The sequence below is a fragment of the Phocoena phocoena genome, chromosome 1 (assembly GCF_963924675.1).
Source record: "Phocoena phocoena chromosome 1, mPhoPho1.1, whole genome shotgun sequence".
NCBI lineage: Eukaryota > Metazoa > Chordata > Mammalia > Artiodactyla > Phocoenidae > Phocoena > Phocoena phocoena.
In genome coordinates, this window is record NC_089219.1 from 14,639,041 (window position 1) to 14,666,750 (window position 27,710).

A 27,710-nucleotide genomic window follows, 5' to 3' on the forward strand; every position below is an offset into this window, starting at 1 on the left:
ACCTACATTCTTCATCACTATGCTCCACACAGCCATAATGACTAACTTCTCAATTCCTGACTCAAGAAAACAATTCAATAAAAAAAAATAAACATGCCTGAGCTATATCAGAAGTGTTAACTGGAGTATTACTATAATAATAAAAAAATCAAATCAAGGGACATGCAGCCATAATGGTGGCAACTGTAAAGACCAAGGTAAACAAAAAAACATACTCTATATATACATTACATATATAATAGTATATGTACATTACATATATAATAGTAAAATTTGAAAAAGCAGAAACCAAGGCACATATCAATGTTCTGATAATAACTGTAAAACTATGCCACTATACAGACAGGGACCAGAAGGAAACATGGAAAAATTAAAATCATGAATTTCATGGAAGGATTATGATTAATGTATATTCCTTACAAAGTTATTTACACACTTTTTTAAGTGAGTTTTTGTTTCATGTCAGTTATTTGTGTCTTTAGGTCAGTTTATTTAGGCCTCAGAACCTTAAGAAACGAGCTAACATTCCTCTGGAACCTATTTTTCCCTACCACTCAAACTCTTATTAGCACTAAGGAAGAAATGACTTCTGAAGTAGTGAAACTGAGCCACAGCACAGCAAAACCCTGGCCTGACCCATTCCTTGCCACCCTCCGGCTACCTTTCCTCCACTCCTCCTCAATGCTGGCATTCCTGAGGTTTCAGCCTCAGCCTTCATCGCTCTTCCTATCCCCAATCCATCTCATTGTATCTCATCACTTCAACAATTGCCTCTTAATGGATAATCCCCAAAGCTGCATTATCAATGTTAATTTCTTAACTCCTAAATTTCAGACTCACGTTTCCAACTATTTTCTAGATATCTTCCTCCCACTGGCACCTCAAAATGTCATCGTATTTAATGATATTTTCTTCAATAGTAGTAATGGTGACTATTTATTTAAACTAAAAACACTGATAATATATAAACTGTTTTTCTCATTTGATTGAAAGGGCTATAAAATTCAACATACTGACAAAGGAAACAATATAATCACATAGATGATGCCTCTGCTAATTGCCTTCAGCTTACTCCTTCCTTAAAGGAGAGCCTCACACTCAGGTATACAGTTTTCTTGACCGCACGATGACTCTATGGCTAGCCTACTAAATGGGACTAAAAGTCATGTTGAAGAGCTGACACTGACCTGTTTCTTTTTATAAACAGAGAGAAAATGGCAAATTGTGCCTCATGTACCTGAAGGACCCAAAGGATCATTCTGAGAAAATGTGAACTAAACAAGTGACCCTTGAGAATTTAAGTTGGTGCAGCCACTGTAGAAAACAGTATGGAGGTTCCCCAGAAAACTAAAAATAGAATTACCATATGATCCTACTCCTGGGCATATATCCAGACAAAACTATAATTCAAAAAGATACATGCACCCCTACGTTCATAGCAGCACTATTCACAGTAGCCAAGAGACGGAAGCAACTTAAATGTCCACCAACAGATGAATGGATAAAGAAGCTGTGCTACACATATACAATGGAATACTACTCAGCCATAAAAATGAATGAAATAATGCCATTTGCAGCAACATGGATGCAACTAGAGATTATCATACTATGTGAAGTCAAGTCAAAAAGAGAACACCACATAACCATATGATATCACTTATATGTGGAATCTAAAATATGACACAAATGAACCTATCTATGAAACAGAAACAGAATCACGGACACAGAGAGCAGAGTGGTGGCTGCCAAGGGGGAGGAGGTTGGGGGAGGGATGAAGTGGGAGGCTGGGGTTAGCAGATGTAACCTTTTATATATAGAATGGGTAAACGACAAGGTCCTACTCTATAGTACAGAGAACTATATTCAATATCTTACGATAAACCATAATGGAAAAGAATATAAAAAAAAGAATATATATGTGTATAACTGAATCACTCTGCTGTACAGCAGTAATTAACACAACACTGTAAGTCAACTAACTTCAATTAAAAAAAATTTTTTTTAAAGAAACCTGAAAAAATAAATAAATGTGACCCATGAGTAAATACAATCTCTGAGTTGACTTAAGCCTAGAAGAATGAACCACTGAGTATTCAGTATCACTCCATCTACCCCCAAACCAACTCTCCTTCTTGACCTCCCTATTTCTATTAAAGACGACAGCATCCTTCTAGTCTCATTTGGGTTTCAAGGGTTTTAAATTTAGGCATTATCTTGAATACCTTCCTTTCCTTGTCCTTCACCTCATTCAAATAATTTCCCATGATCTCTACAATAGGTCCTTTATCCACACCCTATCTCCCCTCTTTCTCATGATCCCATGCTAACTCAAGTCATCTTTATTTCTTCAGTCCCTATAACAATACCCGGCATATAGTTAAGTGTCAATGAATACTTATTTATGAACCTGGATCACCACAGTAATAGTATTATTAAGTTATTATAATGTTATATACAATGTTAGATATAATATTAAGTAATAATAGTAACAAAATACATTTTACTGTCAAATATATTTTATTGCACTGTCTGTGTCTTGCAACCTAAGTCAGGCACCTTGGCTAAGGCAGCTTTGCACATTACTCCAAAGAAACAATATCCAAGGTAGGGGAACTCAACAGCAGATAGATTACACTGACTATCCTTCATAGCAATGAAATGTGGGGGAACAATTTAAAGTTCCATGTTTGGAAATGGACTGAAAAAGGATATCTGAGGATTTCCTCTGCAGAGTCAGTAGCTATAAGGCAGCCAGGTTGCATGTCCACACAAGGTCTGTAATTATTTTTAAATGCTAAAGAGAGCAATATCATTACAGGAGTCTTAAGAATCCTATTCTCTGGAGAAAAATATTTCTTCCCCATTATTTGGACAAGTTTAGACAAGAAAAGGCCAAATCTATGAACTTTGAAAGCTCCCTCCTTGCTCAAATCTGGGCAAGCAGCTGATAATTTTGGCAGGACGCCCTGACCCTATAGTCTGAGAAGGTACTGCAGGCAATATACTAACTGAAGCATTTCCTTCTCTTCACCTTAGACAGGTCAACAACTTTTCTACTCTATATATTCACTTTCCTGCCAAAAAAAATTTTTTCATGTAACAGTAGGTAAGTATAAATAGATTTTATAATTATCTTTTTTTTTTCTTTAGCAGTACGCAGGCCTCTCACTGTTGTGGCCTCTCCCGTTGCGGAGCACAGGCTCCAGACGCGCAGGCCCAGTGGCCATGGCTCACGGGCCCAGCCGCTCCGCGGCATTTGGGATCTTCCCAGACCGGGGCACCAACCCGTGTCCCCTGCATTGGCAGGCGGACTCTCAACCACTGCGCCACCAGGGAAGCCCCATAATTATCTTTTTAAACAACAAAAGAAATGTTTAAGAATTTCTCAAATAGCTTGGGATTGTGAGAATCAATTTTAACCTCCTGAAACAGGTTCCTGGATTTTGTCCCTTTGGCGGCAAGTGCAAGCCCCTGAATTGTGTTTTGATTCTGAGAATCCACTGAAATAATCTTACGAGTAACAAAAAAATTTTCAAAACAATCTTAGGGCAAATTATTGGAGATTTACCAAATTAAATTCTGCTGGGGTTGATGGGGGGGGCGGGAGGGTGAGTGGTCACAGTATCTAGGAATCTGCAGTTTTAAAAAATTCCCCAGGAATCCTTATATACACTAAAGATTGAGAACCACTAACTTTGACCACGTTATTATCAGACTATGACGTCGCCAAATGTTGGGAGAGAATATGAATCCACGCATCCCTGACGCACTACTGGTGAGAGTAAAACATGGTGCAGCTACTACAGAGAGCAGTTTGGCATTATGTGCTTAAGGTCACATACTCCACAACCTGTCAATTCTACTCCAACTTATATTCCCAAGAGACTCACTTGTAACAGGGTACATACAGGGGACACGTACAAGGAAGATAATAGCAATAAAACCTGACTGACACAACCCAAATGTCCATCAGCAGGAGCAGAAGGGAGATGAATAAATTGGTGTAGTCACAAACACGATGGAATATCATATAGCAGTCAAAACAAAAACTACAAAATATGCAACAGTAAAGATGAATTCTGGCAATAAAGTACTAAACAATATTAAGTGAAAAAAATTACACAGAACATGATGTCATTGTTAAAAACAGTCAATTTTAAAGTATTCCTTAAATGCAAAAACAAATACATATATGAAACTAATGAAATGAGGAATTTAAGATTTAGGATTCCAGATATCCACTACTTCAGTGAGGAAAGAAAGCCACAATGTTTAGACAACCACAATCAAGATCCTAGACTTTATTTTGGTGGTGGGTTTGCAAGTAAGAGCGTATATGAGAGCATCCATCTCCTGTAATTTGGTTGATCCTTTAAGACACGTGTTTTAATTTACATTTCTTAGATTACTAATGATGCTGAACGTCTCCTATGTTTGTTGGCCATTCATTTTTTTTTTTTTTTTCTCGAAATGATCCTAATTAAGGCAGAGGAACATACTAGGATAGTCTCTCAACACTCTTTGCAGGGAGGGGATCCTGTGATAAACTTTTCCTTAGCAATAGAAACAAGTGCACCCTACCGAATACAGATGTAGAGAGCTCTTGGCCTAAACAGTTGTAGCGGACACAAACCTGCAGGTTAGGTGACTGAAGGTCAGAAGTTACCAGAGAGTGGTTGAAGTGATAGAGAGCGGCAGCAAACTCTTCATCTGATGCACCTTGAAGACAAATGGGAAAACCAATTATTCAAGCATCTAACTGATGCATCGCACCATGCTGCCAACAAACACCACGAGGAAAAAATCCACCAGGCACATATCCTGTCTACTGACCCTTAAGTCCATCTTTATCCACCTCCTTAATGATACTGGCCAGGGTGGCCATATGGTGTTCTGAAAGAGATACACTCAGATAGTTTCGGATAAAATTATTCCGAGAGTTCAGCATGGAAGAGGTGATGAAGTTCAAAATGTTGGAAGCCAGACCTAAGAACTAAAAAGAACACAAAAAAGCTCATTGCAGGTTCATAAGCCCAGAGCTCCTACAAATCCTGAATACAAACAGAAAATAAAATATGCCCATAGGTCTCATGCAATAAACACAATGAATTAAAAAATCAGATTTTAAATCACCTACAGTGGGACTAAGTTATAATAGTCTCTCCCATGTGATTCTACTAGTTACAGAAAAGGGTATGCCAATTTAACACAATAGACTTCAGGTAATATTGCATGACAGGATTTCCAAAGAGATTAACTCTTTTATTTCATTCTTCTAAGGTCCTGTATTTGTCCAGCTCTAAGATATTATTGATATATTCAATTCTGAAGCCTATATTGTCATTATACATGCTTGGAATTCCCAGTTCTTTATTTCTCTATTAAAATGAAATTTCCATCCACGTCCTTGACTAGACTAAGCTGTATGAAAGCAAAGACTGTATATGCCTTGTTTACTGACAGAGCTTCAGAAGAGGGGCTGCTGACACACAGTACATCATTAATAAATACCGGTTGAACAAATAGTTAGCAGTCACGATGTACCAGACCTAGGCTAAGGGCTCTTTAATTCTTCACAACACTCTTAGAAGAGGTACAATCACTCCCATACAACAGGAGACAAAACTGAGGCTTGGAGAGATCCAGTTTCTTGCCCAAAGTCATAAAGCCAGTAAGGGGTAGATTCTATCTAACTCCAAAGGCTATGTTACTAACCCTCAATAAGAGAAACAACACCAAGAGCATAAGAGTTATTTAATCAAATATAATCAATACATTTATGTCCTAAGTAAAAATATCTTTAAACATTAGTTATCCGACCTACAAAATGTTTTTGTTCAAATGATCTGCTTTTCACACCCCCTCTCCCCATTTCTCCCTCCCCCTTAACCTCAGAAATCCACTCTTACCAACTCAGGATCTTTGCGACTAGCCAAAATGTTGCCCTTCTCACCAGAGGCCTGCTTACTGGGGCTTTTAACTCGAGGTGAGCTCTCCAGCGGAGGGGGTGGGGGAGGAGGCGGAGGTGCCACTTTCTCTTTACTGGGGGAGATGGTCTCTTCAAACCACTGCCCCAGAATAGGCTCACTGTCATCATCTAACAGGGAAAGAGAAACGTAACAAAAATAACACATTTTTGAAAAATTTTTAGTACATCTGCTTTGTAAAAGTGCCTGAGTCAAAAGGAACACAAGGTTTGTAGATCATGGTGGTAGTTACACTGCTGCATAAACTTGTCAAAACTCATCTAAATGTATATGCAAAATGGGAGTATTTTATTGTATGTAAATTATACCTCAATAAAACCAGTATTTTTTTTAAAGGAACCCAATGGAGGAAGAGAAACCACCTCATTTTATTTCACCGGCAAGCCAAACATTCTCAGTAGCAGAGTTTTACTTGTCTACCAACTGTAAGCCCCCAGATAAGAATCGTACCTTTGGCAATTCTGTACATTGCTCCCACAAACCTGGTTAGAAAGAATCTGAGATATTTATCTTATTCAATCCCTCTCCAAACCAAGGCAGGAGGGAATGATGGTGTTGCCCTGTTGTTCACCACAGCAGTCTGGCATTTCTTTCTCTATGTTTCCCCAAGCCCCACATCTATGACGTCAGCCAAACGCAACACCTCACATACAGCCTTCCTTTTGAGCTTCACTGGGAAAGCTCAGAGCAGAGTTCCCAAAATGAGTCAGCACAAAAAGAAATATGAACAACTGAGATGTATTCTGATTGCGGAGGGAAAGGAACGAAAAGCAATCTGGGCTTTGCTGACGGCAGTTTTAATCACTCATCTTCAACAGCTCCGCTTTCTCTTGAATAACGTGTCGCCTTTAAATGCACATGCAGTCAAGACCCATGCCGGGCAGGTGAAAGCAAACAGTGACTAGGAAGCTACAGGAAGCTCCTAGGGACACTTCCTGCTTCACTCTATAGCTTATCCCCTGGGAGACAGCAAAGAGGGGCATCTACCTTGGCTGCTGTCCTCCTCCGTGCTGCTGAAATCATCCTCATAGTAGGTGTTTGAGTCAGTAGAGGCGCTGGCATCGCTGCTCATAGAGCCCTTCCTCTGACGCTGCAGGACACATGCCTAGGAAAATAGCGAGGTTTCTGTAATTGATGATCACAAAAATGAAGCCATCCTACCTTGTCCCATTTGCCACATGAAAAGTTTTCTCCGTGTCTTCTTTTCTCTAAATCCAAGAAGTATTTCTCCTAATAGCTACCTCCAGGACTCTCATAGCCTTATCCTACAGAAGCACTCCAAAACCAGAGATTTGGACAAGAACTGAAAAAGGAATGTTTCCATCGTGTCCTCCATGTTTTTGCTTCAGCATGCCCATTGTCACAAATCACCAAGTAGCCATATGGACCACAGTGCTGATAATCAATAACTAATTCAAATGTTTGAAACCATTTAAGAGTTTTTCTCATCTTCAAAACCATTACCACAAATTATGACTTTATAAAGATCATGGCACACAGTCTCATTCATTTTGAGGAGGTTATATAAGATCTTCCAAATTATCAATGGCATGACCCCACCCACCTTTCTGTAGGAAGTTGAGAGTAATGTCAACAGCAGGTTTGTCAGTGGGACAGAGTCTATCAGCCGTTGAATCCTCTGTATGGAGGTACTCTGGGCCATAACGCTCAGGACAGCAGGGGGACCATCTGCCTCCCAACCCTGAAGGTAACGACATGAAAAGAGAATTAAGGTCAGGACTTGGCAGGAAATGACCACCTGATCTGATGGCTCAAGCGAGCTTAGCCAGAAGGGGAGCCAACAGTCAATATGCTGGTTCTGAAGACAAGCCCTCACCTTGTGCAGAGCCTCCACTTGCAGGTCTTGAAAGAGAGACGTCAACAGCTTGACGGCATGGTTTGCCAATATTACTGAGAGCACCCCAAATCCCTGATGCCTACACAAAGCAAAAAGGAAACACAAACGTTAACAACTCACAACAAATTACAATTTCAGAAACCACAGATCTTGCCATTTTGAGGTCCTACACCCACTTCAGAATCTATGGACCTTTCTCCGGGGGAAAAAAAAAATTGCAAAAACACATAAAATTTGCATATAATTTCAGAAGCTCACAACCTCCCTGAAGCCCATCTACACACTGCCTAAGGATCCACAGGCTTCAGTTGAAGAACTTCAGGACTGGAAGAAATTCTTCCAAATCCATGAAATTTTGGAATTTAGACTATCAATTCAAAGCTATTGGGTCATGTGAAGACACTAATATTTAAATGTTGGTTGAATTTTTAAAAAGTCATTCTTTTGAGAAGAAAAGGTTAAAAATCAGCAACTTTTACAAAATATCTGGACACAAACCAAAGAGAATAAAAGCAAAGGTTTACATTAAATCTGAGTAAAACTTTCTCTTTCTGTCCAAACGACCACACAACAAAGGGTTAGTATATCTAATATACAATGAGCTCATGTAAATCAATAAGGACAAATACCAAAGAGAAAACTGGGGCAAAGGATATAGACAGTGTGAAAATGATCACAATCACACTAGTAACCAACGAAATACAAATAAGAGCAATACAGTAATATCTTTCTCCTCAGATTAGCAAACGCGAAGATTAATGACTCCCACTGTCAAACAGGACCTGGGGAAGAGGCATTTGCACACACGACAGCTAGGAATGTGTATCAGAGCAGTTTAGCAAAACATTTCAAATTTTTAAGTAAGTATATCCTTTGTCCTAAGAATTACACTTCTAGAAATTTACCCCAAGGGGATAACTGAACAAGTTCACAAAGATTTATGTTTTAGAAGGTTTATCAAAGCACAGTTTATCAAAACAAGAAATTTGGAGCACACTAAATAAGTGTTCAATAAGTTAATGAGTTAACTATGGTGTATTTATACGGTAGAACACCATCAGTCATTATAAACATAGAATCTATAATCGTATCTATAATCGTATCGTAGACTGCAAACACGTCTACGATATTTTGTAACAGTGATCCTATTTTCATAAACATGTACGTTTAACATATGAGCACAGAAAAATGTCTGGAAGAAAGTTTACCAATTTGGGTGGCAGAATTTCGGGCAATTTTTTTCCTTTCTTATCGTTTGCAACCTACACAACGTATTTGCATTCTTTTAAGTCTCAAGACACTACAGCCATTTTTCAAATGTTTCTGCTACTTCTAAGGATATACCTTTTGGCATTCTCCCATTTCCCTTTACAATACCAAGCATGCAGATGCTCAAAAATCACAAACTACTGTTCTCCCTGGAACATGATTACCTCCCTATTTTGCTTAGTGTCTACTTCCTACCATCCTAATGTCTATTTCAGATTTCAGCTCAGTAACACTTCCTCAGGGAAGCCTGCCTTGATTTCTCTAACCAGGTCAAAAGCCCCTATTATAATACTCTCTAGATACAATCTGACATGTATTTGCATGAATAGCTTCTTGTCTCTTTGGAATGTGTCTATTTTTTTTTTATTCATCAGAGCATTCCAGAACTAACACAGAGCCTGAAATAGAGAAAGTAGTGAATAATTTGCTGAATGAGGTCCAGAATGCGACTTCCTCCTTGAACTCCAGACTCACATACACAAGTGCTTACTCAACATCTCACAGAAAGATCTGCCAGTCCTCCTCTCAAAAGCAGCATGGCCCAGATTAAGTTCAGTTCTTCGACTTCCTGCCATCCAATCTACTCATAAACTGGTGTGCCCTATCTCAGTAAATTACACAACCCAGGTACACATGCCACAAAATTCTGATGTCGTATTTTTCACACTCAACCTCCAAGCCACCAGCAAATCCTGTCAGTTGTACCTTCAAAACATCCCAATATGACCTTTTCTCCCTGCCTTTACTACCACCCACTCCGAGTCCCCTCATCGCTTGTGTGGAGTAAGGCTTGAGTCTCCTAACTGTTCTCTCTCCTCGTCTTACGATCCCGCAGTGTATTCTCCATAGGACAGCTGGGTTCTCCGGTCACTAATAATTCATATCACGTCACTCCCCCCATCACAAACCCTCTAACACCTACAGATTACACTTTGCCCTAGGTGATCTGGCCCTGGCTACCTCTCTGAGAGAATTTTCTACCACTCTCCCTCGACTTCTCTATTCTAGACATACTGACCTTGCTGAGCCTTAAAAATGCCAGTCATACTTCAACCTCAAAACCTGAACAATTCTACCCCAAATATTTGCATGGCTCATCTGTCACTTCACTTCTACACCTTGTTCTCAGAGCCCTTTCCTGACCGTGCTAACTAAAATACTAGCCCCTGACACTCCCTAACTCCTTGTTCTGGCTTATTTTTCTTCACAACACTCATATATGATAATCTATTATGAACTTACTAGTATGTTTGTTCACTGTTGCTCCAGTTAGAAAATAAACTCTATAAAGGCAAGGAGATTGCTTTGATTAGTGCTCTATCCTCAATGGCTGGATAGAGCCTAGTGGTATATGGTAGGGACTGAAAAAAATAAATAAAATCCAGAAATGCCTAGGCTTAGGGCTTCCCTGGTGGCGCAGTGGTTGAGAGTCCGCCTGCCGATGCAGGGGACACAGGTTTGTGCCCTGGGCCAGGAAAATTCCACATGCCGCAGAGCGGCTAGGCCCGTGAGCCAATGGCCGCTGAGCCTGCGCGTCCAGAGCCTGTGCTCCGCAACGGGAGAGGCCGCAACAGTGAGAGGCCCGCGTACCACAAAAAAAAAAAAAAAAAAGAAAAAATGCCTAGCCTTAGAAAATAAAACCTTGAACAACACAGAAGTCACATCTCTAACTTCTTTCCTGGCAAGCAAGGGTTTCTGTCCAGACTTCATCAAAACAGTAGTAAATGTTTCAGGAAGCAAGCCAGGAGGACCTGACAGAATCCTCACTTTACAGGTTAAACACACAAGTGAGTAACCAACCCCGAGTCAAACAAGCCCATTTTACAAAATAGAAGCATTTTTTTTCTGATTTGAACCTCACAGAAGTCCTAAAATACGTATTACACAGATGTTTTCTCCCTCTTATAGAGAAGGAAACAAGATTGGAGAGAATGAGTGATTTACCCAAAATCATACAGCTATGATGTAGAGATAGTAAACTATGATCATCCTCTTGGTAGTTACATTCAATTGGATGGAGGCAAATTTTTCTATTGCTGTGGAGATGAGAGGAGTTAACACTAGCTCCCCATCAATATAAAATGGCAGGAAAACAAAACCTGAGCAGCAGTCAAGGGGACACATACCCTTTTCCAGGCCCCAGCTTTGGAGAGCCCACTCCCTCCTTTGTACGAGAAAGGATGTCTCTGACCCGGAGAGCAGCCAGCGGATCTTTCTCTTTCCCCTTATCAGCCAAGGCAGTAGGACTGAGGTTCAATATGAGGAAAAGGCTGTTTAACAAACACCAGGCACCCAGCAATTGGAAGTTCTGATAGTGCTATTGAAAAAGGCACAAAAAATATATATGAACAGAGATCTTACAGGCTACATACCTTACAGACTAGATATAAGATAGGAATATAGCAGAGACTTCTTACCTCACCACCAGCCCGGCGGGAACTGCTGATTGCTTGTCCAATCATGTCATAGATTTCAAGCTGTCCAATATCAAACATACACAAAAATCTGAGCAAGGTGACACAGTTCATTACAAATGCTAAATCCTACCCAAAGCAATTTAGCTTGAAGACACCAATATCCTCAAGCCACTTCCAATGACAGAATTCCATCATACTTTCCTTGACCTTCATAAGATGTTGACTCCATCTTTTCATTCAGCTGACGTCACCTTCTCAGAGGCGACCCCTCCACCCAATCTAAAGCAACACACCCAGCACCACATCAGATCACTTTCTATCACATTTGTTCATCCAATCCACTTATCACTATCTGAAACTGTCTTGTGTCTATCATATGCCTCCACTGCAAGTACACTGACACAGTACAGTAAGCCCTTATATATAATTGCTGATTGAATGACTCATCTTTCACAAAGTCCACTGCCACCACAAAGTTGCAGTGTTTCCTGCAGAGCCAACCAATCTGCCAAATAAACAAGCTAAAGGCCTACCTCTTAGACCTACTACCCAAGGGGAAGGGGTATGGAGAGCACTCCACATCCTTCCCTCTAAAAAGAAAGAAAGCGGAACTGGCCATATTCCCTCATTTGAATAATCAAGGTTCCGTGTCCCCAGAGGCGTAGCTTACACATTTTTGGACAATTGTAGCTGCGTCACTCTCATAGTCGTCTTCTTTGGAGCTCGTGGACCCTGTCCGCACTTGCTGGGCACTACCCACGTGAAGGATGGCCATGCAAGTTGCCACGCTCACACCTGAAAAAGAGATACACACATGCCAAGAAAGTGACACACAAAAACACAGCCCACCTACAAGCAATTCCATGATTTGATTACTGAAAGTAAATTCCGTAAGGGCAAGACTAAACACAGTGTTACCATACAATCCAACAATCGCACTCCTAGGTATTTACCCAAATGAGCTGAAAACTTCCATCCACACAAAAACCTGTACACAAATATTTATTGTAGCTTTAGTCATAACTGCCAACAAATGGAAGCAATCAAGATGTCCTTTGATAGGTGAATCAATGAACAAGCTGTGGTATATCGATACAAGGAATATTACTCATCAATAAAGAGATGAGCTTCCAAGCCACAAAAAGACATAGAGGACCCTTAAATGCATGCAGCTGGCCCTCCACATCCCCAGTTCCGCATCTGGAGATGCAGCTAGTGGAATCGGTGGATGCCGAATCTGCAGATGCTGAGGCTGACTGTACTACACCATTTTATACAAGGGACTTCGAGCATCTGTGGATTTTCGTATCCAGGGGGGGTCCTGAAACCCCCCGCCCCCTGCAAGCAAAAGAAGCCTGTCTGAAAAGGCTACATACTACATAGTTGATTCTAACTATGACATTCTGGAAAAGATAACTGTGGAGACAGTAAAAGATCAGTGGATTCTAGGGACTGGCGTTAAGGGTAGGGGAGAAGGACCACTAGTTGGAACACAGGGAATTTGGAGGGCAGTGAAAATATTCTTATGACACAACGATGATGGTTACATGACATTATGCATTTGTCAAAACCCAGAGAACTGTACAACACAAAAAAGGAACCCTAACATAGTAAACTATGGACTTCAGTTAATAATAATGTATCAATATTAGTTCATCAATTACAACAAATGTATCCTATTAATGCAATTGTTAACAAGAAGGGAAACTGTATATAACGGAGAGAGAGTATATGGGAACTCTGTACAAACTGCTCAATTTTTCTGCAAACTTAAAACTGCTTTAAAAATGAAATTATTAATTTTAAAATATTTTTTAAATTTTTAAGATGATGGAAAAAAAACAATCCCACACTTAGTATTTCTCAAAGACATCAAGGCCCAATTCCTTTCTTTAAATCAAATTCCAAGTGACCAACTTTCAAAAACAAACCACATCTGGGCTCTTTAAACAACTAAGAATTTTTAGGCGGGATCCCCGACCAGGGATTGAACAGGCGCCCTCAGCAGTGAGAGTGCAGAGTCCTAACCGCTGGACCGCCAGGGAAGTCCCTTAACAACTAGGAATTTTTTTTTTTTTTTTGCGTTACGCGGGCCTCTCACTGTTGTGGCCTCTCCCGTTGCGGAGCACAGGCTCCGGACATGCAGGCTCAGCCGCTCCGCGGCATGTGGGATCTTCCTGGACCGGGGCATGAACCCGCGTCCCCTGCATCGGCAGGCAGACTCTCAACCACTGCGCCACCAGGGAAGCCCACAACTAAGAATTTTTAAGGACTCTTTAATCCTGATCAACTAAGTACACTGAGATCCATGTGATATTCAAGAAATTCCCTGAAAATTGAAATTAATAAACCGCAAATTTAAAAATGCAAAAATCAAAGATAGAGAACTAGGAATAAACACTGGAAATGGGCTTGGAGAGAGCGCCTGCTCACACGCTGCCTTAGCTTTCCATTCCCACTGCTGCTGCTCTCGCTCAGGCCCTTCACCTGTCTTGCCCAAATGACCACAAATTCCTCCTAGCAGATCTTCCAGCTGGTACTACTGTTTCAATGTGCTCCTAAAGTATAGCTCAGATCATAGCACACTTCAAAATCTTTAATGGTCTCTACTGTCTACAGGATATGGTCCAAATGACTTAGACTGCATTTCTAAGCCCTCTGTGATTGGGCTGTACTTTCTTTCCAGCTGTCCAACACCCACTAATCACACACACACACACACACACACACACACACACACACAATGTTCCCCCAAATTCCAGGATACTCTTGGTCCTGCTTTTGCCTCTGCCTAGGGATAGCCAAACTGAAATCCAACCTGCCCTGCAAGATACATCAACAGAACTCCTTTGTGAATACTGCCTTCCCCAATTGAAAGTACGTTTATCTTTATATTCCTGTTTACACACAGATGTTTATAATAAAGCCATTCAAAGAATGTAGGGAGATGATTAACCTCAGCAATTTCTTGGTGCTCCCAAGGTCAGGTTTCTAAGACTGTTCATATCCTCACTCACAGAACCCAGTAAACGTCGAAAATTGTTATGTCTCCCAAGATATACCAGGACTATGGTATTTAAAACCAAGGATCAGTGATTTGGGTTAAAAAGCCACTGTAACAATAACTTAAAAGAGAGTAAACACCAGTTATCAGGCCCCACTTCCAAGGCAGCATAATCAACAGGAAGGGAGGGGATTTTGCCGCAGCATGAAAAATAACAGTTGTTGCATTTATCAATATAATCAGATACCACCTGTTCTATGAATCCTTCCTCAAATCTGCTCCCATAGCAAGACTCAATTCTCCCTTCTCTGTGGGCCCATAATATTCTATACTTCTCTTATCACCTTTATCATCTCCTGTTTTATATTACACTCTGTGGTCCTATCTATCTTCCATTGCTCGAGTATAGGCTCCTTGAGGGCAGGGATTACATACTGCTCATCTCAATATCCCAAAAGCACTTGGAATTTTGCTTTCAAACAGCAGACACTTAACACGTACACACACTATGAAACCAGATATCCACATAACACAATGGCAGCAGTTGAACAATAAGCAAATTTACAAGATTCCTATTGAGACCTCATTTCATCTAGATGAGATATTTAGATGATCCTTGGGGGAAGGGTCTAAGTAAAGGGGGAGAGAGTACTCAGAAGGATCTCATGGTTTCCAGAAAGTGTAACTGTCCTTGGCTGAGAAAATGAGATCAGATATAACAACTTCTCACCTGCATACAAACAACTTAGGCTGAGGACTGTCACATCTTGTAGACGAGAAGGATTGAGAGGTTCCAACACAGGTAGAGAAAGGGTATCCAATGCCATGGTTACATCAATCACCAGTGAATGAAAACTGGAATATAAGAGAAGATTAACAAAAGTGTCTCTTTGAGTCACTTGCTTCTATAATCTGATAGTTAAAGAAAGTCAGCATGTCATAAAAACTAACCAGCTTCTCTCTTGAGAGCAGCATTAAAACGCAAAGCATATGCACCCTGGGGCACCTTACCCATTACGAACAGCAGTGGCATCTGCTACTGTTGCAGGCATGATGAAGAAGGAATTGGCCAACACTGCATCTTGAAACCGATTGATGTAGCGTAGGAAATAGGGCAGGTTTAAACACACACGCAGTAGCTTCTCTGAGCCACCTGAATTAATGAAAAAGCTCAACCTTACAAACAGGCCTCTGCTGCTTGATTTTCTTCCACTTAAGGAATTTCTGAAAGCAGAGAAACCACCTTTCTGATGATAATTAAGAGTCTCACCAAGCTCCTGAAGACTAGCCACATTCTGAGCTATGAACACATTCTTGGTTTTGATAGCAGAGGCTTGATCTGTAGATGACTGCTCATCATTTTCTCCTTCCGCCTGAAGAGGATCAAAGGATGTGAAAGGCCCATCAAGATACTATCATCTGTTGACTGCTGTTCTCAAGTTCAGAATAGAACCAACCATCCAAACTAAACAGCTGCTCCGCAGATACTCTTCAGACCCCCCAGTTAATGAGGCGGAAAGTCCTCTCTAACGCTGGGGAAAATACAAGTCATTTTTCCAAGAGGAGGGGGAAAATATATAGCTTTAAAATATATATATTCTGTAAGTAGTATAGAGTGATGCCTTTTACAGAAAGGAGTACATGCTCTTTGTCTACTTGCATTGAGAAATGTTGGGAAAATGGCCCTCAAAATAGTAATAACTGTGAACGGAAGGAATTGGGGTGTTACTTATTTTTGGTTTGTATTCTTCAGCTTTGTACCAAAGGCAGGTACATCATTTTATATCACAAATGTAAAATACATTTGTTAGCTATTTTTCCTAGTATTATCATCTTAACAAACCCCACAGGATGAGGCCATTTGGCTGAAGTAACTCACCGGCGTCTGTGGACCTACGGGTGATGATGCTACAGTTCTAGGGTTAAAAACTGACGTCAGCTGGTTCAAAAAATTCATCTGGACCTCCTTCTGCTTCAGCTCTGGGCTTACTGGTGCAGCCAGCTCTTTCTGATCTTCCACTACAAAATATAAAAGCAAGAGAGGGATGAGGGGAGTGCCACTAGAAGGCAAAAGAGGAAATAGCTGGCCAGAGGACTGGCCAAGAAACCAAGTCTGGTGAAGGAACACTCACCATCTGACAGTGTCTTCACTGTTTGTGGCAGCTTGGCCGATTTCATCATTGCTGTAAATGTGATAATTTCAGTTCTGTCTAATCGGCTACAGCCAGTGCACAGGCCCTTGATGAGGAGAATCAAGTGTTTCTGGGAAAAAAAAAAAATTCAAATATGCCTTTTAGAAGAGTCTATTCTTTAGGGACTTTTAGCTGGCAAAGGGCCAAATTTAGGTTCATACCAAGAACTGCAAATTAGGAAAAACAGTAAAGCAGAGATCACAACCTGATGGTCCTCAGACCATATGTGCTTGCAGGTTTGTCTTACTGTTCTCAGTGTTGTTGTTGTTGTTGTTTTAATTTGAAGTTATGGCCAACTTTTTAAAACATGGAAGATTTAACATACAAATCCCGATTTCCTGTCTCTCTCAATAATTTACAAGACAGAGCAACTCTGCTGCCATTCCTGTAGGGCAACAGTCAGCTGGAGCCAAACAGTGATTGGCCCCTTTATAGCTGGGTCATGCACCCTTCTCAACTAGCATACTTGACTCACTTTATGTCACTTGCCTGGCCCCCACAGGCATATCTTTGCAATCCTTGAAAAAGCCTCTGAAGCCCTCTACACCAGGGGGTGGTAAACCACAGCCCCAGCTCAGCCCACTGCCTATTTCTGTAAATAAAGTTGACTGGACCACAGCTATGCTCATCCATTTACGTATTGTCTGTGGCTGCTTTCACACTACAAAGCCAGAGTTTAAAAGGCAGAGATCAGCTGCAACGGGGACTGGATGGTTGGCAAATTATCTGCTATGTGGCCTATTACAGAAAAAGTTTACCAACCCCTGCTCTATGCCATCCTTTCTCCATCATTCCACTTGTCAGTCACAAGCCTACCACAAAATAAGGGCCAGAAATGGGCCCATCACTCTTACCTGGGACACAGCACAAGCCTCATCTGGATTCTCCAGACGCAGGAGAGAAAACTCAATCAGGACTTTACAGGCTGCTGCCACAGACTGAAGTTGGTTCCGGGGAACTGAGAAAGGAATAAATTTTACTTAACTTCAGACTGCTATAACTCACTTCAGCCTCACAGTCAATAAACCAAATAAGTATTGAGCTCCGTATGTCCAACATTCCCAATATCGTTCTACGAGAATAATTATTCAGAACCAACAACCCTACAGGCAAACAAAGGCATTTTGGCATTGATAAGCATCAACTGCTTCTAATCAATTTATCTTACATTTACTAGAAATTAAGATAATTATAATAGGAAATACATCACAGTATGTACCAAGCACTTCAAATATATTAACCCACTTAATCCCTAAACCAATTCTGTGGGGTAGATAATATTGTTACCCCCCTTCCCTTCTTTTTTTTTTTTTTTTTTAACAGATAAGGAAATTAAACCATAGACAGGTTAAATGACTTGACCAAAGTCATGCAGCTGGAGTTAAATCCAGGAAGTCTGGCTCTAAAGTTCATGCTCTTACCCAGTAGACTACACTACCTCTCCTTTCCCTTTTTGCAACAGGCTTCCTACTCAAAGTTTCTCCAATCTAAAAGTGATTCTTACAATGGTAGCCAATGCCTATAATAAACAGCACTAGACACCGAAAGATTACTCAGCAACCCTGTAACTTCCTTTCACTTTGCTTGCTTAGCAAACTATTTAAGTAAAATAATTCAAATTCTTCAGAACTATATGAGTTAGGATTGGAAAAACAAGTGAAAATGCAAAATTTCAGAAGTAGTGGAAAGTAAGGGCTTGGTCACGTTTGGGGGTAGAAAAGTTTAAAAGATGGGGAACTGAAGTTGAAATCCAGTCACACACCAGAGAACACAAAAGGAGAATTTAACTTCTCACCAAAATCAAATAAGGAATAGAGCCTTGGTTAGTGGCTGCTAACCCCAGGTCAGTATCCACCTAACCCCCCAATCCCACCCACCCTGCCCCCCAAAATTAGCACACTAATAACTACATGTGTAAAATCAATAAAATGCTTTTGATTAAAAAGGCAAGGAAGGTTAACTTAATGGTTATGAAATAGATGTCCAAACCAAATAGTTTTTAAATCCCTTGTAGCTGGCCTCGGTAAAGGAACTTCCAGAGCCTTATCATACCGACAGTTGTCTCCGCTCTTGAATGAACAGGTTACAACTAAAATACAGACTTCATTAACAACTTGTTCAGACACCGTAACAAGAGGACACACAACTTCCCTATTCATGAGCCCTTAAAAGGGAATGACAAGAATAGAATACTTACTGAGGCTACAAACTGTTGTGATATAGTGTGTGGAAAGTGCAACAAAAGATGAGTAGAATGGCTCATACTGCTTCTCGTGGTGCAGGATTTCTGATTCACTGCAAAGAAAATAATTCAGCCAACATTTACTTAGTGCTTACTATATGCCAGATACCCTACCCCTTTACAGGCATTACCTGACTTAATCCTTGTAGCAATCCTACTTGGTAGGCACTGTTATCATCCCTATATCCAAGTTGAGAAAGTGAAGCTTAGAGAGTTAAAACTAAGTACCTTGTTCAAGGTATCAGGCTTAGTAAGTGGCAAGGGCTAATGAACAGGAAACACTTTCAAACTCACTTAGAATTAAAGAAATACAAGTAAAAACACAACAGGATACCATCTTCTCCTGTATTACTGACTGGCAAAGACAAAGCTAATAATGCCATGAGCTGGTCAAAGGAGGGGTAAAGCAGGTCACTCAAAATACTGTTAGTGGGAATACAGACTATAGTAACACATTCTGAAGACCAAACAAGGCCAGTCCATAATGCAGTAACTTAAAAAGAATCAACAACTCGAGGGAAGAAATTATCTGATGGGTGATAAAATCCAAAATTCTTTAGGTACCAGAGTCCTCCATCCCCCTCCCCACACCCACAGCATACAGCTAGATCACAACAAAGTGATTACTAACCACATCCCTTATCTTTACCTGAGAAAATGCCTCTTCAGTGAAAATCTGGAGCCCAACTACATCTAAAAGCTGGATACATTTATGTCATTCTCTTTATCAAGTCAGATGCTAATTGCAACCCACGGAACAAGAAGGCAAAGAAAACACTAAAATGTCTTATTAAATGGAAAGAGGAGAGCAATGTGGCTAAATAGTTTCCTCAGTAAGTTAATTCTCCAGCAAGAACTATCAGCCTAGGAAGGGAAACGTAAACAGAGTCAGGACTCTATCCACTTGCCGAATCAACACAGGAGCCAAAAAGACAAGCTCAACATGTGGAAGGTGCCATCGCGAGTGATGAATCACCTCAAACAACACTTAAGAGTCTGGCACTGCAAACACTTTGCTATTTGGAGATTTATCAAGGATAAACGGGTGTTTATCAAAGATCAGTTCCTTATCTTGGAATATCTCCTTCACCAAGAAAAAATATTTATGGAGCACCTATGATGTGCAAGAACCTCCCTGCCCATCAAGGATCATTTCTCCCTAGTTGTCAGATGGACAAAAAGAAGGAAACAAAAACCTTAAAACATGAAGCAACACTCAGAGCTTCAGGGGCCATCACACAGGTAAGGGTCATATCACATTCAGCAGAGAACTCCCCAACCCGCTGCTTCCACCTCCTACAAACAGCTGTTCCTTCACTCCCATCCTTACACTTAATGCATTCATTGTTCTAAGGTTTCCCCACCCTGTAATTTGATCCATTTTACTAAGTATTTACCTTCTCTGCTTTATTTCAAAGTTTCAGAGCTGCTTACCCCCACGTTTTTCAACTGAACAGGTTTACCAAAACTAAGAGGAAGACTGCCTATCCAAAGAACGAACTTATTCTGCTGCTTTCATTCCCATTCAGATAATAAAATATATCCAAAATATAGGAGTAAACATATTTAATTACCTGGTTCAATGCTGCCCTATTATGATTTAACAAACCCTACTTCCTGCCCTAGAAATACACAACTGCCTTATTCCAATCAAGAACAAAGAATGCACTTTGGGGAAAGATGGACATTGGCAATAAAAAAAAATGGAGCAGTCTTGAGGCTCAACTTACGATTTGCTTAGGACAAGTAAGGATAAACCTAGGGAAATTAGTTTTAAAAAGACTTAAAGGTGGGGCACTTCCCTGGTGGTCCAGTGGTTAAGACTCCACCCTTCCAATGCAGGGGGCGAGGGTGAGATCCCTGGTTGGGGAACTGGGATCCTGCATGCCGCACGTTGCGGCCAAAATAAGAAAAAGAAAATATATCGGAGTGCCTTCTTTAAAAAAAAAAAAAAGAGAGAGAGAGACTTGAAGGGGAGAGTAGGCAGGTGGACATGTGGCCCAAAGGACAATGTTGTTATCTCTTGATTCTAAAGAAACAACTGTGTTTGAGTACCCTGATGAAGATGTGCCGCCACAATTCCTTACCCCACCCTCATTTCCCAAGAACCTGACGGACACCCAGTCACCAAAGGAGGCAAAGAAATGGAAAAATGGAAGAAAGGGCAAGACGTTTGGTAGGAAGGGGAAGAATGCAGAAATTGAAGGCAAATATGACAGGAAGAAAAATAAGGAGATTTCCAGGTAAAAATATCTCTCCTCTAGGCGTCAAGCTATTTTCCTTAAACGTCTGCTTCGCCTAACAAACTGCAACGAAAGTATCACAGAGCCTCAAACACTGCTGAAAAGACAAGGAATCTGAAGTGGTTTTATTCCATACAAAATAAATGCAATGCAGAGCATAAAGGGAAACAGCAGCTAAGCAGAAGTCCAATTTGACATGCAAGTAAAAAAGAACTGGCCAGGGTCTGGAAATATCTGGGTTTTTCTAGGAAGAGGTGAAAAATCAGATGTAGCAAAATAAAAGACTAAGGATTCACCTTCCTTCTCCCTCTTAGATTACTATTTATATCTTTGTTGTAAACTGTGGAAACTCCACAAAGCCCTTTCCCCTCAACAGAATCATAAACTCCCAAGTATAGAATCTATTATGCTTGTTTCAAGATACTTAGAATCATGAAACAAGCATAACGAATACATTAATGAGTTATATTCATTTAAAAAATATGTTTATTGACCATCTGCTGTGTGTCACAGAGTACTTAATACATGTTAACCAAAGAACTGAAAGTTTTCACATACATCCCTCACACTCTCCACAAACCTGCAGGGAATGTAATACTGAGACAGGGAAACATTACCTAATCTCACAACTAACTATATACACTTATCATTTGGTGGCTGGCTTTCTTTCTGTAGGTCAATCACGAACTCGGCTGATGATGGCACTAGTGCACCCCTTTCTCCCTTAAGAGATTTTTAGAAAATGACTGCATTATCTAATGGGGATGTTGTAACAGCTTGTAACAGCTTCTGCCTTCCCAAGTAGGCCTCCTCAGCCTAAATTTTATCAAATAGCTGGGAGGCAGGGACTCAAGGAGGCTTATCACTAAGAAAGGCTGGACAGCCTAGGAAGGACTGGCTCAGGGGAAAAGGGCTTTTTTTCTTTTTTTTTAATCTACAAAGACTCAGTCAAATTATTCAATGAGAACCATTCTCACCAACTTATCCTGCACAGAGTTAAGAAAGGAATTCTGGGGACTTCTCCGGTGGTCCAGTGGTAAGACTCTGCACTCCCAATGCAGGGGGCCCGGGTTAGATCCCTGGTCGGGGAACTAGATCCTGCATGTGGCAACTAAAAAGATCCGGTGCACCGTGCCACAACTAAGACCCGGCACAACCAAATAAATAAATATTTTAAAAAAAAAAAAGGAATTCTGTATTGGGTAGTATATAAGGCTACATTCAGCAATTACAACTTTAAGCAATTAAGCCCACGTATGGCATGTGCTCCGTTAAGCTAGTTCTAGCTTCATTTCTGGTCTAGAAAAGTAATGGTGTTTAAAAGATTTTCAATCTTTACTGCTAAAAGACATGCTATCAATAAGCAGTAGAAATGAAGATGAAGTCCCCTTTAAGTAAACTCGGATATCTTTCTCCTTTAAAAATCTAATGACAGGGGCTTCCCTGGTGGCGCAGTGGTTGGGAGTCCGCCTGCCGATGCAGGGGACGCGGGCTCGTGCCCCGGTCCGGGAAGATCCCACATGCCGCGGAGCGGCTGGGCCCGTGAGCCGTGGCCGCTGAGCCTGCGCGTCCGGAGCCTGTACTCCGCAACGGAAGAGGCCACAACAGTGAGAGGCCCGCGTACAGACAAAAAAAAAAAAATCTAATGACACTTTTGAGAGTATGCTTCCCAATTTATCCATGCTACTCCCTCCTTTGTTTCAGTTTGGTTACAAAGTCAAACTTAACAAACAGGGTCCAGGGAATTCCCGGCAGTCCAGTGGTTAGTACTCTGCCAAGAGCCCGGGTTCAATCCCTGGTTGGGGAACTAAGATCCTGCAAGCCTTGTGGTGCAGCCAAAAAAAAAAACAGGGTCTGGATCTAGGAATTATTTCTTCTACCTTTTCTTCAAACCCAAAGGTCAATTCCAACTATAAAAGTATGAAAGAATAGAGGCAGAAAGTAAAATGGCGGAGGAGTCTCTCAGGGCATGTGTCATCGTCCCCAAAGGTCAAAAAAAGGGAGGAATTCAATGGATGAGCAGGGCACCGGATAGGAAGTAAGAGCTGACATGATGGAGCCAGAACATCAAAAAGGAAAAAAAAAAAAAAGGGAAGCAGAGAGTAGCAGACTGCAACAGAAAAATAGAAGGTCCCTGGAGGGAAAGAAGAAAAACATGGAAGGCATAACCACAGAAAGAAACACGGGACTGTCTGGGAGAGGCAACCACAGAGGTAACGTAGCAGCCTAGGCACCTAAACCTTTGATTACCTGCAAAGCGAAGCGCGCCACAGCATCTGTACAGTGCTGGCTCTGACCTGGTTCTATACTCAGTGGCCATAACTTGATGTTCAAGAAATAATTCCACAATTCTGACACCTTTTTTTTTTTTTTGGAAAAGCAAATAAAACTTTTGAGAAACAGAATATTGATAGCAGGGTATTAATTTTTGTGCTCTAAACCAGGGGTTGGCCTGCAGGTCAAATCCAGCCAGTCACCTATCTCTGTACAGCCCATATTTAAGAATGGTTTTTACATGTGTTTTTATGGCTGGAAAGAAAAAAAATCAAAAGAACATTTTGTGACATGTAAGTATCATACGAAATTCACATTTGTGCCCATAAATAAGATTCTGGAACACAGCCACACCCATTTATTTATGTAATGTGTATGGCTGCTTTCGCCATACAATGGCAGAAATGACTAGTGTGTACACACCGTATGGCCTGCAGGTTAAATTTACTCTGATCCTTTACAGAAAAAATGTGCTGACCTCTGCTCTACACCAAACTGAACACTTGATATGTTTAGTTTTTCTAACTGTAAAGAACTTGTAAGCCAGATATTTCTTCTGGAAATTACAGAACCATGTAACAGCAAACCAATAAACAGTCCCATTTGCAAGAGTCTGAAAATATTTTATTGAGAGAAGGAGGGAGGGAGAGAGAGAAAAAAACTGTTTCTGTGGGAAAATGACCTCTCAGACAATAAGCACAACCTTCAGATCATATTGCTCTCAGAGAGCCTGAAGAGGACACATAACAGGCTTTCCAAAGTTGACTGAGCCACAAAAACCAGAACAGAGACTTCAAGGATCTTGCCTTCCAATAAAAATATGTGTTACTAAACAGCCATCAGTCTGGATTTCTTTTCCAAACCATGAAAAGAGGTCTTATTAGTGTCTATAAACGCAGGCAACCCTTGATTATCTTAGCTATACAGAGTGCAGGAGGGGCCACTATCACTTATTTGGCAAAATTCAAACGTACCTTGACATATTTGGTTTTGGCTCCTTCTACAGGTTGGAGGGAGTTGCTTAACTATTACAGTTTAAAAGGCGTGGGCCCATAATACTGGATGTATGGGCCAGGGTGCCAACAAATGACTTTATTACCTACTCAGCTCATGTCCATAAAAACATAAAAGCAAATGTTCTAAAAAGTGGAACACTGACCATTCTAAGTAACACGACAAGTGTAATTCGGGAAAAATATCACTAATCCAAATGTTTAAAACAGTTATAAAGAGACTACATAATTTGAGAGCAGTATCTTTGATATTTGTTTACATCTTCCGAAACTTCTTGGCTTAATAATAAGATAGGAAAATCCATCTGTAAAGTTAACTGTGAACTTACCAAACCAAACCATTATCTTATTCTATTTTTTTAAACCTCATCCAAAGTATCACAAACCTAACAATAAACACTATAATAGACAATGTGTCAAACCATGGGCCTCCCTTGAGTAATAAATAGCAATTTCTAACCTTCTGGATAACATGTAGGTATACTCTTGTTGGCATGAAGCTAAAATGACCCAGTTAGCAATTGCTGAAAGTTGCTGAAGTCAGGTTTGGCTAGAAAAATGAAAATGAGACTAGCTTTAAAGGTAGGTCTACCATTAAACTAATGAAAGACTGCTCTGAGGAAGGTAAGACAGGAAAAGGCAGGCACTGTGATATCACTGGCCTTCTGTGTACACAACTCTCACAATCTAAGAATCTCAGAAAGAAAAATTCATGTAACAGCAAACCAATAAACAGTCCCGTTGTTAAGAGTCTAAAGATATTTTATTGAGACAGGGCGAGTAAACGGTTTCAGTGGGAAAATGACCTCTCAGAATAACACTGCAATGTTTTTAATCAAAGACCGTTTCGGTAGCAATATACCGTAAGTGTCACCTGAAAAGAAAGTCATCAATGATAACTAGTGGCTTCAGTCACAGAAACAGCACGTGCCCCCAAGTAATTACAGCACCAGGGAGACAGTTATTAAATTATGTGGTAGATCTTCAATTTAAACCCCGGGCTCCGCTACGGCCCAGGCTAGGGAGAAGAGCGCTGACGAGAAATGCAAACTCATCAGCTCTTTGACCTTAACATAGGGGGCAGCCCTGGGAACATTCCCCTACGAGGTCGATGCATCTCCAAATCACTCCGAAACCAGCCCGGCCACGCCCTCCCGAGAGGGCGTCCTCAAAAGTTTTGCTCGCGAGGGAAATTGAGGCACAGGATTTACGCGGGTTGGCGGAAGAACACCAGACAAGCTTTCCTCTCCCAAGGCCGGGGAGCCCCGAAGCCGGGGCCAGGGCCGCGGTCTCAGAGCCTCAGGAGGTAGCCGGGCAGAGGGTCCAGATCCTCTGGCACGACCTCCCCTCCCCCTCCCGGTTCCCGCCCCACCGGGGACGCCGCCCGGTACCTCTCGATGACTGAGGCCACCAGCTGCGGCAACTCCTTCATCTCGAAGGCGGAATAGGACGCGGATAGCAGGGGCCGCACCGCCACCTCCCAGCCCGGGGTCGTGTCTGCCTCCGTTGCCGGGGCCCCGGGCGTCGGCGCCGCAGCCGCCGCCTCTTCGCCGCCGCTCGTCGCCATCTTCCGTCGTACTAGTGCAGTTCCCTCCGGGGGATTGCCACCGGCCCAGCGCCTCCTCCCGGGAGGGGGCGGAAGTGACGCAATAGGCGCGTCAGACTGCGCGACGCAGTCGCCAGCCAAAATACGCGACGCGCGAGGACAGCCTCCCTCTGCTCTCGCAGGGGGAGCGTGGCGCGGCGTAGGGACGGGGACTAGGAGTTGCGCCTGCGCAGGCCATAGTCCTTCGGGTGAGGGCGGGAGCGTTAAGCTCCGCGCCAGCGGGCTGGGGAAATGGGAGGTCTGTGGCTTTCGGGCACTCCGGAGAGGTGAGTTTGGGACTTGGTTTCAGTTGACTAGACCAAGGCAGCGAAGTACACCTGCATCGGCGAATATAATGGCCTCGGCTCAAGAAAGCTAAGGACGAGAAGAGGCCGTCGAAGCCTAATCACGGTCACCTGCTTCACTTCCCTGATGACCCCCCGCCCACTCCCAACAGTTACAGTATAGCGCTTCAGTTTGCAAAACTCTTTCTCCTTCTCACACCGCCTCTCGCTATTGGTGTAATCGCCAGTCCTTTCTTCGCGCTGAAATCCCTTTTATGTTTTTTGTTTGTTTTTTGCGGTACGCGGGCCTCTCACTGTTGTGGCCTCTCCCGTTGCGGGGCACGGGCTCCGGACGCGCAGGCTCAGCGGCCATGGCTCACGGGCCCAGCCGCTCTGTGGCATGTGGGATCTTCCCGGACCGGGGCACGAACCTGTGTCCCCTGCATCGGCAGGCGGACTCTCAACCACTGCGCCACCAAGGAAGCCCTACTTTTATGTTTTGATTACCATCATTAGTAATGTTACCAGCTCGTGTTTGCATCGCTCTTTGTTATTTGCCAGGTAACGTTCCATTCCCCCCTTTTTCTACTAGCAAAGAAAGAATGTAAACTTTTCATCCGGTAATTTTCTTGTTTCTGCTTATGGGCTTTTCTTTTCCGCCTAGAGAAGTTCCTTTAGCATTTTTTGTAAAGCTGGTCTGATGTGATGGTGCTGAATTCTTTTAGCTTTTGCTTGTCTGTAAAGCTTTTGATTCTCCATCAAATCCGAATCAGTTCAGAATGATAAATATAGTTAACACTGCTGTATGTTATATATGAAAGTTCTTAAGAGAATAAATCCTAAGAGTTCTCATCACAAGGAAAAACATTTTTTCTTTCATTTTGTATCTATATGAGATAATGGATGTCCACTAAACTTATTGTGATAATCCCTTTATGATGATTTTAAGTCAAGTCGTTATGCTGTACGCCTTACATTTACCCAGTGCTGTGGGTCTATATCCCAGTAAGACCTGGAGGAAATAAAATAAAATCCTGAAAAAAAGAAAAAAAACATCTGAATGAGAACCTTGCTGGGTAGAGTATGCTTAGTAGTCATAGGTTTTTCTCCTTCATTACTTTTAAGTATTGTGCCACTCCCTTCTGGCCTGCAGAGTTTCTGCTGAAAAATCAGCTGATAGCCTTATGGGAGTTCCCTTGTATGTTATTTGTTTCTTTTAATATTCTCTCTTTATCTTTAATTTTTGCCATTTTGGTTACAGTGTGTTCCTCTGTGGGTTAATCCTGTATGGGACTCTCTGCACTTCTGGACTTGGGTGACTGTTTCCTTTCCCAGGTTAGGG

At 41.6% G+C, this 27,710-nt stretch overlaps 1 protein-coding gene across 1 annotated transcript in view; it reads right to left on the minus strand.

Annotated features, from left to right (window-relative positions):
• The window catches only part of UBR4 (ubiquitin protein ligase E3 component n-recognin 4), a 127,572-nt gene extending 101,506 nt beyond the window's left edge, over positions 1–26,066 (minus strand). Inside the window, exons 1-17 of the mRNA XM_065885888.1 lie at positions 25,891–26,066; positions 18,925–19,022; positions 17,582–17,685; positions 16,668–16,797; positions 16,415–16,554; positions 15,806–15,908; positions 15,547–15,688; positions 15,266–15,390; positions 12,202–12,326; positions 11,532–11,591; positions 11,241–11,431; positions 7,825–7,924; positions 7,552–7,689; positions 6,975–7,092; positions 5,910–6,097; positions 4,834–4,993; positions 4,634–4,719 (exon numbers count right to left, since the gene is read on the minus strand). Coding sequence (XP_065741960.1) covers positions 4,634–4,719; positions 4,834–4,993; positions 5,910–6,097; positions 6,975–7,092; positions 7,552–7,689; positions 7,825–7,924; positions 11,241–11,431; positions 11,532–11,591; positions 12,202–12,326; positions 15,266–15,390; positions 15,547–15,688; positions 15,806–15,908; positions 16,415–16,554; positions 16,668–16,797; positions 17,582–17,685; positions 18,925–19,022; positions 25,891–26,066 — 2,184 coding nt within the window. The remainder of the gene's footprint in view (positions 1–4,633; positions 4,720–4,833; positions 4,994–5,909; positions 6,098–6,974; positions 7,093–7,551; positions 7,690–7,824; positions 7,925–11,240; positions 11,432–11,531; positions 11,592–12,201; positions 12,327–15,265; positions 15,391–15,546; positions 15,689–15,805; positions 15,909–16,414; positions 16,555–16,667; positions 16,798–17,581; positions 17,686–18,924; positions 19,023–25,890) is intronic.
• Positions 26,067–27,710: the final 1,644 nt, after the last annotated feature.